At 41.7% G+C, this 16,204-nt stretch overlaps 1 protein-coding gene across 11 annotated transcripts in view; it reads left to right on the top strand.

The window, feature by feature from the left end:
- CUX1 (cut like homeobox 1) overlaps positions 1-16,204 on the top strand; it is a 238,196-nt gene that overhangs the window by 185,037 nt on the left and 36,955 nt on the right. For 5 of the 11 annotated variants that reach the window (XM_021550820.4, XM_021550818.4, XM_021550817.4 and 2 more), the window contains exons 12-17: positions 3,989-4,047; positions 9,458-9,506; positions 10,512-10,608; positions 11,693-12,364; positions 13,307-13,372; positions 14,708-14,809. In XM_021550820.4, coding sequence (XP_021406495.3) covers positions 3,989-4,047; positions 9,458-9,506; positions 10,512-10,608; positions 11,693-12,364; positions 13,307-13,372; positions 14,708-14,809 — 1,045 coding nt within the window. The remainder of the gene's footprint in view (positions 1-3,988; positions 4,048-9,457; positions 9,507-10,511; positions 10,609-11,692; positions 12,365-13,306; positions 13,373-14,707; positions 14,810-16,204) is intronic. The other 6 variants (XM_085557551.1, XM_085557549.1, XM_085557548.1 and 3 more) reach the window with 2 other exon arrangements.

Below are 16,204 nucleotides of genomic sequence, written 5' to 3'. Positions count from 1 at the left end.
TAAAAATATTTCCAAATACTTTCACCCCAAAGTGCTGGGAAAGCCTGTGCCAGGCACAGGTTGTACAAAGCACCAAATCTCAGTGATGATGTGCTGATCTCCCGTTTGATCATGGAGGAATTGCTTCTGAAATAACAGAGATTTTAATGGTTGCCTCCACAGAAAACAACTCACAGTTTCACAAATTAAAGCAATGTTCTCAACCTGTATCTTGGGGGAATTGTTTAATACTCTATGACTTAATGAAACAATACAGAAATACTTTCAAAATTATTGCTTCTTTATCTTCATCTGATCTAATAATCAAAACATGTCCTCTGGTAACAAGACTTTTCTCACTCTAATTGTATTAACCCTTTGTGGCTGGGTGCTAGGACGTCCCTGCTACCCAGTTAAAATTCAATAATGTGAGTTGATCACTCTAAACTGAAGTACAAGGTTAATCTAATGATTATTGAAATGTTTTAAACCCCTCAGTACAGCCCCTGCTATTTACCTGTGCCAGTTCAGTTAATAATACAGTAGTGTTTGTATTTTCCATATAACATGAGGAGGGACCCAATCTCTGCATGCTCTGACATGGGTTTATTCACACCACAGATGCAAAATGATTCTTTAGCATGGGATATTTGCAAATTTAATGTGCAGAAAAACCACCAGCCCATTCCTTCTGCCCTCTGGCTCCTGCATTTTTGTGTGTTGGAGGTCGTTGGAATATATTTTGTCTGAATTAACCAGGTTGATATTTAGTGCAAGATATTAGTTCCTCCAGATTGTCTCACAGCTTGAACCTTTGTTATCCCATGTTCTGTGCATTTTACAGGGTTCTTGGAGACAATTACCATACTAATACATTTTAAAACAGTCATTGACTGGGAAGATGCCAAGTGCCTAAATGTTCTGTTTCTACACAGGCACTGCATCCTCAGTTGTTAGTTTATGTTGTTTAGTAAAGTAGATGTTTAGGTGCAGATTTTCCATGGCAACAATCTCTATATTAGGTATTTGGGAATGATGGATGTGTGTGTTTTTTATACAATCCAAAGTAAAATATTGCTGGTTGTCATACTGCTGTAGCAAGTACCTAAGAGTCCAAAACAGCTGCATTTTGTCAATATCTCTTTTTTTTTTCTTTATTTTTCTACCTGGGTTTTGTACCTAAATTTTCTAGAAATACTCTACCAGGGTATAGCACTTCCCTGCCTAGAATTACATTTAATACAGAATTCATTTAAATGGGAGTCATTAGGTTTTCTGTGGTTTATCTCTGTTTCTACAAAAGGCTGTTTCCTTAGCATACCCTTGCATAAGTAACTAACCTATTAATCCAGGGTATTGCTTGTTTTAAATTTCTTCTGGTCTTTTTTATACTGAGAACTGGTGTAAATTACCAGTTATTCCTGCTGTAAAAGCTCCTCTGCTCCAGACCCAAAATGTTAGCAGTCACAGAGTTAAGGAAAGGATGAATTGCAGTGGATTTGTAGAGCACCAAACAGAGACAGAAGGAAAAGTGACAAGACCAAGGAGAGCAGAAAGATGTCTTGGGGTTTGGCAGGTGCTCCCATTGCCTGTGACCGCTTGGAGAACTCTCAGCTGTGGTGCTGATTCTCCTCCCAGTACCAAGGGCTCCCTGGCTCACTCATCTTTAATCTTCATGTAAAAAGATCCCTCTCCAGCCTGACCTGATGCACTAAAAATTCTACCTGGGTGCCTTGTTGAAGTCACTCTGTTTGCTCAGTTTGAACTGCAGCTTGAAAAGCTGCTTGAATTCCTGGCCTGTTGTAGCTCACCCTCCTCAAAATGTGAGACCTCAGGCCCTGGGACTACATAGTACATTCCCATAATGAGATTTCAACATGTTGTAAATTGTCAAAACCTCCAACGTCTTTAATATATGTAGGATTTTCCTGGTCACATCAACCAGGATTTTCCTGAAGCACTGTGTCTGTTATCTAAAGCAAAGTCAGTGCTTCCTATAGTTCCAGACAATAACTGGAATTTGGTAATGCAGGACATGCCAGAAAAAAAACTACTAAAACTTGCCCTGTATTTATTCCAGGTGAAAAAAAAAAAAAAAAAAGTTGTAGCTAAAAAGACACTTCATTTTTATTTTTAACACAACTGGGATGACTGCACAGCCACTGATGACAAAAGACATGAGGCCTTTTTAAGAGGCCACTTGTTCCATCAGTGTCCCTGAGTGCAAATTCCACACTGAGCTGCAGTTCCTGGGATCCATTAAGAGCTGCTCATTGAGCAGGGCCTGGCTTTTCCTGCAGGGAGATTCCTCTCTCAGCAGTGCTGAGGGTGCTGGGCTGTGGTGGCAAACAGCAGGAACAGGGCCTTGAGAGGGCTGTGGATTGGTAGCTGGGTGTCACTTTGTCACTGCTCCTAAACAGCCATGCTAATGGCAGGGCAGACATGTCATTAACGTGAGAGCTGCAAAGGGAAATACTTTAAGTTAAATTTTTAAATTTTAAATTAAATTTTATTTAAATTTCTTTAAATTAATTCCTTTAATATATATATATATAAATAAATTCCTTTAAATTAAAGGAAATTCTTTAAAAATGGTAGAATAGCTGTTGGTCCCACAAAGCCCCACCATGCTGCTGTTGGTATCTGAAGAAGACTTATTTAAATTACCAAGATGATGACTCAACCCATGGATTTGCTGTCCTGTGGGTGCTGTGCTGCATCATTTTGGGGTTTTTACAGCTCTGTGATACCCACACACTGACTTACTAGGGAAGACAGCACAGGGAACAGGTTCCCAATTCTGTTTCCCCAGCCCTGCCTCTGTGCCCCCATAGCTGGGCTGCTGCACAGCTCTGTGGGGCTGCATTTTAAACAGCTTTGCTAAAATTATCCAAGTTCCCAGCAGCCCTCCCCTGCCCTCCTCCTGCATCCAAAGAGCAGCCCCAGAGTGGGTGTAGGATCTTGAATTCCCTTCTCCCCTGAAGGCAGCCTCTCCTGGACATAAAGTCCTATTTTCCTATTTCATGTCATATATTCCTTTCCTATCTTTGAGCTGATACATCCTTGTGTTATTTCTGTTTCCCATGACCTTTGGGATTCTGTGCCAATTTTAACACCACAAATGAACTGAAGCAGAGATAGCCTGACTTTATCCATGGAAGTTGCAAGGCAGTAAGTTCTGTTCTTTGCTTAGATCAGGTGTGCCTGCACTAAGCAAAGAAATGATTGAAATGAGTGTGGCTCCTGCAAGCAACATAACAGCATCAATTATGTATCACTATGTTTTAGGCCTCCTGAAGCATTTGCCCCGTAGTGATGAGCACTTTGTTGAGCTGGGTAAGGTCCAAGTGTGTGGCATTGTGTTCTGGATCGTGGCAGAGAGTTTGCTTCAGCCTTTGGGCATCCTCCCAGCCAGGAGAAGCCATCGAGGCCACCCTGGGTGGGGCAGAGCAAAGGAGCTGCTGGGGTGGCCTCAGTGCTCCCTCTCTGGTGGCTGCCAGCAGGAATGCTTGTGAAACCTCTGGCACAGCTGTTTTGTTTGGGCACTGTAGGAGCCTTCCAAGCCTAAGGCATTCCAGTCAACAACAGCTTCTTCAGTCTGTTCTTTTTATCATGTAGATAAGGTTATCAAGAACTGTCCTATTAAGAATACAATATGTGCCAAAGCTTCCTGCTTGTTTACTCAATCTCCCTGAAATTTTCAGCTGCCCCATTTTTTTTTTTAATACCTTCATACCTGAACACATGACAGTGACATTGCAAACAGGCAAATTGGGACCCACTGAATTCTGTCGTGCTTGGCACTCTGTAAACAAAGGATGAGCGAGGTATAATTGTGTTTACGTTTAATTGGTTATAGTTTGTTTTCTAATATATGTAAATTAGGTATGAGTCATTAACCCTCACTTGTGCGCTGCTGTATATATGGAATAATTTGAAGATGATTTTCAAAGCCTGCAGAAAAAAAAAAACAATGTAAATAATTAAATCCATGTTCTCTCTTTTAAAGCAACTGGAAGAAAAACTGAAAGGACAGGCTGATTATGAAGAGGTTAAGAAAGAATTAAAGTAAGTGTTAAATGCTTACATAATTTTTTCACAAACTCTGGTTGAACGGTGCTTGTTAAATGAAGCCACAAATCTGTGTTCTTGGAACAATAAAGAATTCAGTGAAAACCACAAAGACGAGGAAATTGGGAATATTGGCAGAAATTGCATCCAGAACCAGTGGAACTGCTGTATCTGAGAGTGCTCCTTTTTGTTGCAGCAGAGGATCACAATAGCAAATAAAATACATGTCCACGAAGAAAAGCCACTAAAACTATTGTCCACATAGGGAAAAACGTTTCAAAATCTGTGGTGTTTTAGGTGGACCACGCTTTTAAAAGTCTCCAGCCAACAGCTGAGGGTGATGTGGACCAAAAATGACACACAGAGCTTTTGGCCATGGCACCTTTTCTCTGTTCCTGCCAGCCAGTGTTAAGCACTTACCAGTTTAATGCTGGGCTTGTTTCACTGTATATTTTTGCTAATATATTGTGGTTTTAAACTAAAGCCACAAACAGCCTCTTCCTATTTCAAGGGATTTTCTTAAGAGACTTAAAAGAGCCTCATTTTAAACTATAACAAGATAAGCTGTCAGGTTCAGAAGAGAACTTTTCTGACTGGAAATATGTTTAGTGTCAAGGTTTAAATAACTGAGAGAAACTCCCATCTCTTCTTTCATCATTCTGGCATTTCTGTGTGTGTTTTAAAAAGGCTGAAATAACCCATTCCCTGGTTTAATGAGGTATTTCAGATGAGGCTGGTAGTCATGTGCTTTGGTTTACACGTCCCTGGAGAATATGGAAAGCAGATTTGGATTTGCAAGCCCCACAACTGCCCAGCCCCTGGTGCTGATTTATTCAAGCCACACTGCCTGAGGTTCTGGTTCACCACCAGCTGCAGCACACCCTGATGTAGGGGTATAATTTTCACTGAAATGAAATGAATTGACCATTTATTTGGTCATTTTACCTGATTATTACCTGGGCTCAAAATAGCATCATCATTTAGTGATTAGGGGTAAATACATCCACGTCCTCTCCTGGGTTAAGGGAACAGCTTCAGGTTTTAACCAGTTTATGTCCTCCTATGTAAAGCATGAATGGGAATAAGGCCACAACCTTCCAGCTTCTTGCATTAGATATTAAATGCAAATGTGCTGAAACTACAAATGAGTTTTGAATCCTACATGCTTTAATGTAAAGGTTTAAAACAACAGGACCAGGACTTTAAAGCCAGACTTAAGGTGCCAAGAACCCAATATATTCATTGAATATACTCATTTAAGCTTACTTTGCATTTGTACTTTAAATACAAATCCCGTATTCCTGGTGATAATACCAATATTTTAATTTTTTTTTTTTGCAACACTGACTTATATGAGGGCAGGGGTGGAAAGGCAGATCAGAGAAGCTGTGGCACAGGAGGCTTCATGTGGTGCTTCTGCTCAGGATGAGCCTGCAGTGAAATAAATGGGAGACTCTGCTGGAAGTGGCCCTGGTTGGGTGCCAGTAAATAAACCCTGTTTTCCCAGCTGTTCCAGCTTTTATATCCCTAATTTGTGGATTGATAGTTGGCTTGTAAGGACCCTGGGGTCCACCACCATCCTGTGGGATGGTCTGAGGGTTGAGACCCTCCGAGAGAGCACTGAGGATGTTTGCTGCTGCCTCCTCCAAGCAGCTGCTTCACACCATTCCCATGCTCCATCTGATGCAGAGGGTGTGCTGAAGGCTCAGTGTGCATCCCCTGGCAGTCACAGTCTGATCTGAAGTGAGACTTGCTGTAAATGGGGCTGGGAGAAGTCTGTTGCTGTAAATCTGGAGCCCTCACACTGAATCCTGCTGCACCTGCCTTGAGCCCTGAAACGCTGACAGAAATGAACTGCTTATAACATTTGCACCTAGAGAAAGGAGATCTTGCCAGTACAGCAGGAATAGAATTAATTTTTTAGGACTTTTGTGGCACTGATGTATTTTCTGTAATCCTTCCTGGGATGTTAGAGGCATGCTAGGCTGAGGGTCTCAATATCAGCCAACTTCTACCTCTGGAGGAACTTAGGTGGGCCCATGTCAAGATGTGGGATGGGAGGATTCTTCACTTTTTGCCTTGGCTTTTGTGCCCAATGACTTCTAAACCTATTTTTGAGATCTGAGAGCTCTCTGTGTGCCTTCAGTTCCCTCTCAAGTAGCACGACAGCGCTGACCCTGCTGCCTTTGCAGTGGGGATCAGAAGAACAGAAAGTCGAGCTGTCCCAATGCACACTTTGCTTTACAGTCAGATCTTTCAAGTCTTCTTAGATGTGCAGATTCAAGTCACAAGATCATTCCTTTAAAAAGCAGGTAACTGATCTTGAGCCACAGATTGAGTCAAGATCTCATGGGCAAAGATATTCCTGGAATCCAAAGAAGAAATGTTGTGCTTCCTCATATTCCTGAGGAGAATGTGTCTTTTGTGACACATTTGGAGAGTCATTTTTGACATGTTTAACTTTTACATTCTTTTAAAAATGAACCTGCTGTAGTGAATATTCCTCTTAGGGCAATTAGAGGTGCCATCAGCTTGATTTTTAGTATATTTTGTGTTTTAACTGTATAGGAAATTACCTGTGAAATTGTCAGAAAGTTAATTCAGTTAGCAAAGAATCCCCTCCAGGTAGGCAGAGGTCAGTAGGTTTCCAGCCAAGGTTTGAATACACATTGCCTGCACCAATCTCACTGGAAAAACAGCTGCTGCAAGGCTCAGGATCCTTCCTGAAGGTCCCAGCTGGCAGCAGGTGCTCAGAATCAAAAATCATCAGCCTGTGCAAGGAGAGGGATGACAAGATCAGGGCTTTAGAGGCAGATTTTTGGTGTGGGGAACCAAATATAACCATGACCAGGTTTATGCTTCCAACCATTGTCAGCCTGGTTCTGGGGGCAACACTTTGTGGTGGGGGCAACACTTTGTGGTCAGGGCACCACTCACATCTGCTCCTTTTGGGAGAGAGCAGCTTTTTCTGGTTTAGCCTCATCCAGGAGGAAGGAAGGTGTTTGGAATGCTGCTGGATTGCTCCACATGGCAAACCCACGTGTGGTAAGTGGGGTCACAATTGGTCTGAACTGAAATGGGATTTCCCATGGGACATAATTTACTGTTCAAACTGGGTTTTTAATTCAGATGAGTCTCCTCATTTGGGCATCATGAGGATGTGCATTAGGACTGGTTATCCCTGCAGAAGCCATTCCCTGCAGAATTCATGGAAACAGAGACCTGGCTGGGGTTTTCCCTGCATGAGTCTCCGTGCATTCATCTCCCCCAGCACCTTGGAGTCCTGGGATGCTATAGTAAAAAAAGGCAACCCCGACTCAGGGAAGAAATTATGATGTCTGGCTCCAGATCAGAAGGTTGAAGGATCTGCTTTATTAAAACTATTCTATATTACATTAATATACTATTTAAAGAGAGACTCTCCTATTCTACATAGTTACTTCTTACCTAACAAAAAAACAAACTCGTTACTCTGTGCTGAGAGCCCAAGCCACAGCTGGATCCACTGGTCACTGACCCCAAACAACCTTCACCAGAATCCAACCCAGCAATCCCTGCAGGTGAACAATCTCCACACCACATTCCACACGGGGAAAACAAAGGAGCAGAGATAAAGATTGTTTTCTCTCCTTTCTGTGCTTCTCCTGAGAGACAGAATGATGTCTCACTGTCCAGAGAATGGGAATGCCACAGGATGCAGAGCTGTGCCTAGAAGTCCTGGCTTTTGGGGATTTGCCACCTGAGTCACACACCTGTGACGTCAAAGTGATGTCAGGGTCTCTGAGAACTCAAGCCATTAGTCCACATCCTGTCCTCTTGACTGGCACAAGTCCACTGATACCACAAAAGAGTTGCTTTTGCACGTGGCTGAGCTGTTGTACTCACATAGAGTCTTCACAACATCACTTTATGTGCTTTGTATGGGGTGATGGCTCCACCCTACAGCCAGGCAAGAGGTGACACTGAGTGATGCCATGTAATGAAAGTGCCAGAAATTTGTGGTTTCATTAATTACTGTATTTTAGGGATGCCTGTCAGAATTAACGCTGTGTGCAGTGAGTATGCACAGATGCAGGATGCATGAGATCTCTTTCTCAAAATTACTTTTTTCCCTTGGGGTTGCTATGACTTTAGACCTGATTTCCAGAGTGTCTCTTAAAGCACATCTAACTCTGGATTAATCCAGGGACAGGTTCAGGCAGTTAATGGGTGCCTGGCTAACTCATCATGGCATCCAGAATTAGTTCCTGTGTCTTAATACTGGACTTTTGCCTTTTTTTTTTCTCTGTTTCCATATTTCATGGAATCACTGAATGTTTTGGGCTGGAAGGGACCTTAAAACTCATCCTGTCCCACCCCCTGCCATGGGCAGGGACACCTTCACTACTCCAAGCTCCATCCAGCCTGGCCTTGGACACTTCCAGGGATCCAGGGGCAGTTCCAAAACCTTTAATACATAATCCACAGCTTTTAATACAGTTAAATACATGATTAACCAGATTGTTCCTGCTCACAGAGTTCTTGGTGCTTTATACATGACAAATGCTATATAAACACCATCTATATGTGTTTATGTGTTTTTCTTCACCAAATGAATGTTGTCTTTGTACAGTAAGAAGCTGAAATAATTTATTGCTTCAGTCTGAGGAAGTTCATGTCCTGCCTGCAGCAGGCTGGTTTTAGAAAAATTATCCAACAAAGTACAGTAATAAGTCTGGATTCTTGTAAGGTTCTGATTTGCCAGATGACACAGCTCTAACTGAAAGCCTCTGAAGGGAGACGTCCTCTGACCGTTCACTATTTGTATAAAATATTGACAATGAGACTATCAGATTCTTCTCCTAATGTACTTATAAATATTTGGATCTTTCATATTTCTTAAGAAATATTGGGCCATTTTGTCTTCCCTTTGCCATAGAATGAGGGGGTTATTAAAATGAAAAACTGCCTTTTAGTCTGTAGTGCCTTGGTTGGGAAGATTATTTGTGCATATTTTCCTTGCTGGTGAGCTGGTGTATATTCTGTAAAGTCCTGTACTGTGGTGGTGACTCCCCTGTTTTGCTGCTTTGCTACAATTTCCTCATTCCCTTCCAGCTTCACAAATAAATTTATATTGTTTCTGACAGCTTAAAATGTTATATCCTTATTAACCTTTAAATTTACGCTTTAAACTGGCCTGGTGGGATTGCATGTAGAATGATTTAGATGATGCTCGAGAAAATTTTCTTATCCAATAACTGGTTGGAGGAGTTATTCTGTATTCATTAGGAGATTGTGTTACTGCAAGGAAAGTTGTCATCACATGTGGTGCTGCTGGAGAACAGGACATGATAATGTTAATGCTCATTAGTGGAGTTGTTATGAAAAGGAGAACTAGAAAATAATTTCTTTTTTCTGCCTTCCACAGTATATTGAAATCCATGGAGTTTGCACCATCTGAAAGCTCTGGTGCACAGGTACTGAACTTACTTTTGTTTTCTTACTTATTCAGTTGCTTAACAAAAAATTTTGTCTTGCAATTCCATGTTGTTGACATTGACAGTTTCCTGTTAATGTTCTGGGTCCTTCCTTGTTTTTCCTGATGTCTTCTTATGTAAAAAGCTGAACTAGACCTCCTTTTTTTTTTTTTTTTTTGCCTGTTAATTTCATTTAAGTGGTCAAGGACAAAGTGACATTTCAGCTGTGCTGGAGTGGGTAAACCAGAATGTTGTGCAGTTGAGTAATTTAAAGATACTGGAGTTGGTGTACGGGCAGCACACTGTGCAAGGACTTCAGCATTTTAAAGTATTTGTTAGCCTTGAAAATTTATTTTCACAAAAGAAAACAAACCTTGGAGTACTGAGAAAGCTCTGCTGTTCCAGCAAATTAATCTTACTTCAGCTTAAAGGTTATGAATTAAATTCCTGTTTCTGAAATCCAAACTGAATGTCGATATCCTGGGATTAATTTTCAATGGGTTTTTTAATGATCAAAGGTTAGATTTTTAGGGGAGAGTAAATAGCAGCTTTCTCTGACTGATGTTATTTGAACAAACTGTTTCTGCTGAAATGCAGCATGTCAAGGAAATGCTTAGCTTGGGTCAGTTGACCTAGAAGGAATAATATAATCTTAACTCCTGTTTTAATCAGATTAAAAGAGGTCTACAGCTTTTAAACTAAAAGCGTGCCAGGACCATTTAAAAATAAGTAGGATTAAGAAAACGTTCCATTACACATCTCAAAATAATGCAGAATTGATGAATGATTTACAGTGAAAATTAAACAGTGAATCTCTTCCATGGCTCCCATCAGAGCCAGGAGTGATTCCTGCCGATCTGTGCCCAGCAAATTCCCTCGCTGCCGTCAGAGACCAGTCAAGCCCTTGTTTTTTTTTAAATTTTCTTCCCTCTGAAATCCTTTTTAGTGCCTGAGTGAGATTCTCAATGCTTTGAGAAACAAACCTCCCCCTTTGGTTTCCTCTAGGATGCATCCAAGCCGCTGGAGGTGCTGCTGCTGGAGAAGAACCGCACGCTGCAGTCGGAGAACGCCACGCTGCGCATCACCAACAGCGACCTGAGCGGTAGGTCCACCCAAATTTTGGCTCTTCTGGGTGCCTCTGCTGTTCTGTGATGGGAGGGAGGGCTGAGTGAGAGCTGAGTGTCTGAGCTAATGCATGGCAGGAGGATTAAGAAGCAACAGGATCACTGCGTAACGTTGGATTTCTGTAGTTTTATAGGCTGGATAATGAAGTAGAAGTTAGAGAGTCTATAAAGGTTAAGGAAGAGGCATTACAAGCTGTACCAGTGTTTGAGGCTGTCTTCTGTTTTGGGAACAAATCCATCTCTTTCCCCCACACACAGTGTTTTGCAAAGTGTTTGCATGTAGATCACAGTCTCCCTGTCTGATACACTTGGATATACCACCAGCAGGTCAGCTTGGGAAAGCAAAATGCTTTCTTTCCAGTGAAATGTGTTTGCTGTTTGGCTTTCCTAATGTGGGCTTTTATATCTTGTGTGCACATTTTTTAAATGGCAAGTCATGGAATTTCCAGATTCTTGAATGATGGTTTTTGCAGCTGGAAGAAAGTTAAAAGTTGCCACTGGCCCTGGGATTACTGAATTCTGAAGCGTTTTATGACTTTTAACTGAGCGATCTTGGTGCATCCACCTAATGGTTATTCCTTTATTCAAATTGGTTTGTTCCAAAATGTAAATGTTTGCTGCATTTGGGTTCAGTCAGGTCCAATGAGTCATATCTTGAATGAGAGACAACAGAGAGACTTGCTGTCTGTAACTGCATTTATTTAACTGTATCGCTGCACTTCATGTAACTGTTCTAGTGTTAATGTCTGTAAGGGGGATTCTCCAGGCTGCAACATACAAGAAAGGTGCAAACATGAAATGCATGTTGTTTGTTTTGGGGGCCTTGTTTGGCTTAAAAATTTTCAATCATGGAAAAAAAAAATTTAAAATAAAAATTAAAAAAAAAATAACCCAACAAATGAAAACAAACCAAAAACAAACGAAACCAAAACTCCCACCGCCACTCCATTGGCCCGTGTCAATCTGCACTTTTTCCCTTTGCGGGGCAAACTTTGCATTTTTTTATCTTGGTTTTTCCCTCTTTGACCCCCCATAATGCATTATGTTTGACCTTCCTTGTAGGGTCAGCCAGGAGAAAAGGGAAAGACCAGCCTGAGAGTCAGCGTCCTGCAACCTTGCCGGCCTCCCCTCCTTCCCAGTTGCTCCGCAACGCGGGGGAGCAGGCTTCCAATACTAATGGTACACACCAGTTCTCACCAACGGGTTTAAGTCAAGACTTTTTCAGCTCATCCTTGGCGAGCCCCAGCTTACCCCTGGCCTCCACAGGAAAATTTGCACTAAACTCTCTCCTCCAGCGACAGCTAATGCAGTCCTTCTACTCCAAGGCAATGCAGGAAGCAGGAAGCACAAGCATGATTTTTCCAACAGGTCCATACAGCACAAACTCCATATCTTCCCAAAGTCCATTACAACAAAGCCCGGATGTAAATGGCATGGCCCCATCTCCCAGCCAGTCAGAAAGTGCTGGGAGCATCTCCGAAGGCGAGGAGATAGACACGGCCGAAATTGCACGTCAGGTGAAAGAGCAGTTGATCAAGCACAATATTGGACAGCGGATATTTGGACATTATGTGTTGGGACTGTCACAAGGGTCTGTGAGTGAGATCCTGGCCCGGCCAAAGCCATGGAATAAACTGACTGTGAGAGGCAAGGAGCCATTTCATAAGATGAAGCAGTTCCTGTCGGACGAGCAGAACATCCTGGCTCTTCGCAGCATCCAGGGCAGACAAAGAGGTAAGAGCTCCCCAGCCCCCTGCTCCTCTTAGTTCCAAACATTCCAAACCAGGAGCTTCTCCATGCGGGGCTGTTTGTGCACTGCTGCTGCTGCTCTCACCAGGTCAGGTGCCAGGTGCAGCACGTTCAGCTCTGCAGCCCTGCCTTGCAGTGCTCAGGCAGGTTCGTATCTGTGCTTATGCTTTTTTTAGCCACTGGTTGGTGCCTGTCAGCAGGAGCGAGCAGCAGGGACACTCACAGCCCTCACTTCCCAAACACAGAGCAAAAAGGGTCAGCAGCTACTCAGGGTATCAGCCCTCAGAAATACTTGGGGGATTTTTATTTGAGGTTATTTACGGAGACCAGGCTTTTGTTGTGTCTTGTGTGATTATGTTTTTTCCCCAAAGTGTTCTGACAAAATAGGGTAGGTGATGCATGAGATGAGTAATTAAAACACAATCCCAATTTAAAGCAGCTTTGCATATTTAAGGCAGCGATTTTAAGAAGCAACATGCATTTCATTGTGATTCATCTTAAGGCTGAGATTTACATTTAGAGAAACTGAAAAGTAAGTTGTTTACAGTCAAGAAATATTGGAAAGGACAGGCAGGGTTTTCCTAGATTTTGTTTAATTGGAAGCATACACTGTTAGATTTATAATCTGTTCTTCCTTTTGATGATTGTACTTGAGGGGATTATCTGCCCATCTTTAACCTCTTCATTTTTGGTATCTCTAGACATTTATTTATATCTGTCTAATCTCCTTTCCGAACATAGCTGTAATCTTTATTAACAAATCAGCCAGCCTTGCTTCTTCCCAAGTAGCCAGTTGCTCCTGCTCAGGGGCCCGAGGGGCCAGGAGAGCTCAGGGCCAGGCTGCCAGCTCCTCATGTCACACAGCCCGTGATGTCAGAGCAACCATCCCCTGATTGTTTTGTTCTTACCAAACTTGTTTTTCAACAGAGAATCCAGGCCAGAACCTGAACAGACTATTTCAGGAAGTACCGAAACGAAGAAATGGGTCTGAAGGTACGTCACAGGCAGGTGTTTTTCTTTGCAGTCAATCCCTAGGAAGTGGAGTGTGCTTTAGCTGTGTGTTTCCTTAAAACTTTGCAGTTTGATTCTGGCCTGGAATCTGATAGAAAAACAGACAGTAAGTATAAAACAAACCATGGGTTAGATGAACACTTTGCTTTTTCTAATTCTGCTGCTGCTGTACTAACATAACCCTGTTTGGATAGTTCTTCCACTCCCATCCCCCCCTGCATACACAGATAAAGAGAGAGAAGTGATGGAAGTGGCTTTATAAAGTCATCAGATCTATTGAAATGCTCTCTTTGCTATTTTTATGGTTTTGGAGTTAGAAAGTTGCACAGTTATAACATCAATGCATACTGCTTCTGCTCTAGGTTTACTTCTTTCTTCTCATGGGGCTTATGCTGACAAATTCCACTTTAATATACTGCTAAATTAGTGTGATGCTTAGTTCAGTATTATATATGAAAAGGACAACAAGATAAGTGAACATCAGATCCATAAATTATCACTGAACAGGAAGTCTGCACATTTTGGTTATAGATTAGTTGCAGAATTTTTCTTTAGTGAGACCAGAAAGAAGGCAAAACGAAGGCAGGTACATCAAAAGTCTGTAGTTATTTTGACTACAGTCACATATTACCTCAAACAATAATCTCATAATGGAAAATGCAGTTAAGTGCAGTAACACTCACATTTTTTCCTCCTTTCCTTTTAGAGGTTAAAAAACAAACAAACAAACAAAAAAAAAAAGCTAAACCAAACAGCCAGGGAATAGCTCTTAGCTGGAGAGTACTTCAAATGGTATCTGTGTTTAAATGACTCTTTCTCTTAATGTATTAACCTCTAGAAAGTTAAAAATTACTTTTATCTAGTTACTTTTTAATTCTGTTTTGGGCTGAATATATACTCATCCTACTTTGCCTAGCAGCTGATGCCATTTTTAAGTTGAATCCTGGGCTTATTTTTTTGGCTTTCTTCTTTTCCCCTCCAGTTCTTTTCCTTTCTGTTTCCTCTTCCCCTCAAAAAAAAAAAAAAAAAAAAAAAAAAAAAAAGGGAAAAATACTAGATCTATATATGTTATCACAGAAAAGGAATATATGGCCACCTAGTTCTTCCTCTGGTGTTCTATTCTGGGGCAGCTAGAGACAGGCACAACAAGGATATTTTGCTTTTATTGTGTTAAGTACCATTTTTGTGTGTTGTAAATATTGGTAAAAGTCCTGTGCAAGTTGTGCTGGCCATGTATCACATAGAGTGTGTCTTTGTGTTACAAAAACAGCCAGAGAAGAGTTTTCCTGGTGTCATTAGTTGTGTTTTCCTCCCCAGGTAACATAACCACACGAATCCGAACCGCAGAGTCTGGCTCTGATGAAGCCATCAAATCCATTCTCGAACAAGCCAAAAGGGAGCTGCAAGTACAGAAAACAGGTACAGGCTCATTTTGTCCCTGCCTGCTTTTACTGCAGAATTTAATTAAAACAATTGCCATGAGCTTTCTGGTCAGTTAATTATATTCTTAAAAGCTTCAGTGTAGGTTTGAAGATGTTTTTTTGAGATTTTTATTGTTATTTAGTGGAGTTGTTTCTGTCTCTGAGACATCCCAAGTTAAGGTCGCATGTGTCCCGGCATGGTGGGGTCTCTGCTCTGCCCTGCTCCCTGTGGGATTTCTGAACACCTTTATCCCTGTGATAAAGAGAGCTCTGAGCTGCTGGCTGCCCTCCAGACCTGCAGGAGTCACTGAGGGGAACCCACAGAATCCTTTCTTCTCCCAGATTTCTCCTTGGAAAGGGAACAGCTCCTGCTTTCTCTTCTCTTCTGTCTCTCTCAGGCCCCAGGGACACAACAGCACAGGAGAGGGGCTGGATGGATTTGTTGGGGTGAAGGTCACACTCCAGGCAGCAATTACCAGTCCTATGGTACATCCTGTACTCATGTAGGCACACTCAGTCCTGACTCTTAGATGACTTTATTTTTGGTTACAGTGAATGAACTGGCAAATCCAAAACACATTCCCTTTCCCAAAAAATCCCTCTTAGCCTGAGATAAGTCTTAATTTCTCATTGTATGCTGTCATATAATTAGCATTTCTGTCTAGTCCGTGGCCCACTCAGCTTTAAGAGTTCCCAGTACTGCTATTGGGCTGAAGTAGAAATTATTGAGCAATACTTCTGTTTCATTTTTTTAAAGTAAATACTGATTTACAGTTTTGGATAATTGTCTTTCAAATGAAAACTAAGTTAATCTCGTGGCAGAGTATAAAACACTAGTTAATATATGATGTAAATAATATGACTTTATACAGGAAATTATTACATAGAGAAAAATATGGGGTTTGTGCAGGAAACTGCAAGAATGTTTTTCAGTAGCATGTTTCATCTGAGAGTCTCAGACTTCCTTTCAAATATTAATTTGGCCTCAAAACTCCCTGTGAAACTAGCAGATAAAACAGCAGAGTATCACTGCCTTTTTTTCCTATTCCATAGCTTTTCATGTATTTTGCAGTGTGTGACAGGAAGGAATGTAGGGAGGCAAATTCAGAAATGCATTCAGATGAGCCTTATTATTATTGGAGTGATACACAGCATGTTGGAAATCTTATTTCACTTTGAGGCCACCCCTTGCAGTGTGGGGTTCCCTGCTCCCACCTGGTGCTTCACTTGCCTGTTCTCTGCAGAGCAGCTTTCAGAAGAACTGGTTTCCAAGCACTGGGGACCTCAGTGGAGACTGAAATAGAAGCAGATGCCATTGCAAAACCTCCTGGCTCTGTAGAGATAATTCCCCACCCACATTCCAGTCTCTGCTCATCCCCAGCTGCTGCAGCAC

Source organism: Lonchura striata, chromosome 19 (assembly GCF_050655825.1).
Source record: "Lonchura striata isolate lonStrDom1 chromosome 19, ASM5065582v1, whole genome shotgun sequence".
NCBI classification, from domain to species: Eukaryota; Metazoa; Chordata; class Aves; order Passeriformes; family Estrildidae; genus Lonchura; species Lonchura striata.
The sequence above is the reverse complement of the archived record's forward strand: the minus strand, read 5'-3'. Positions and strand labels throughout refer to the sequence as shown.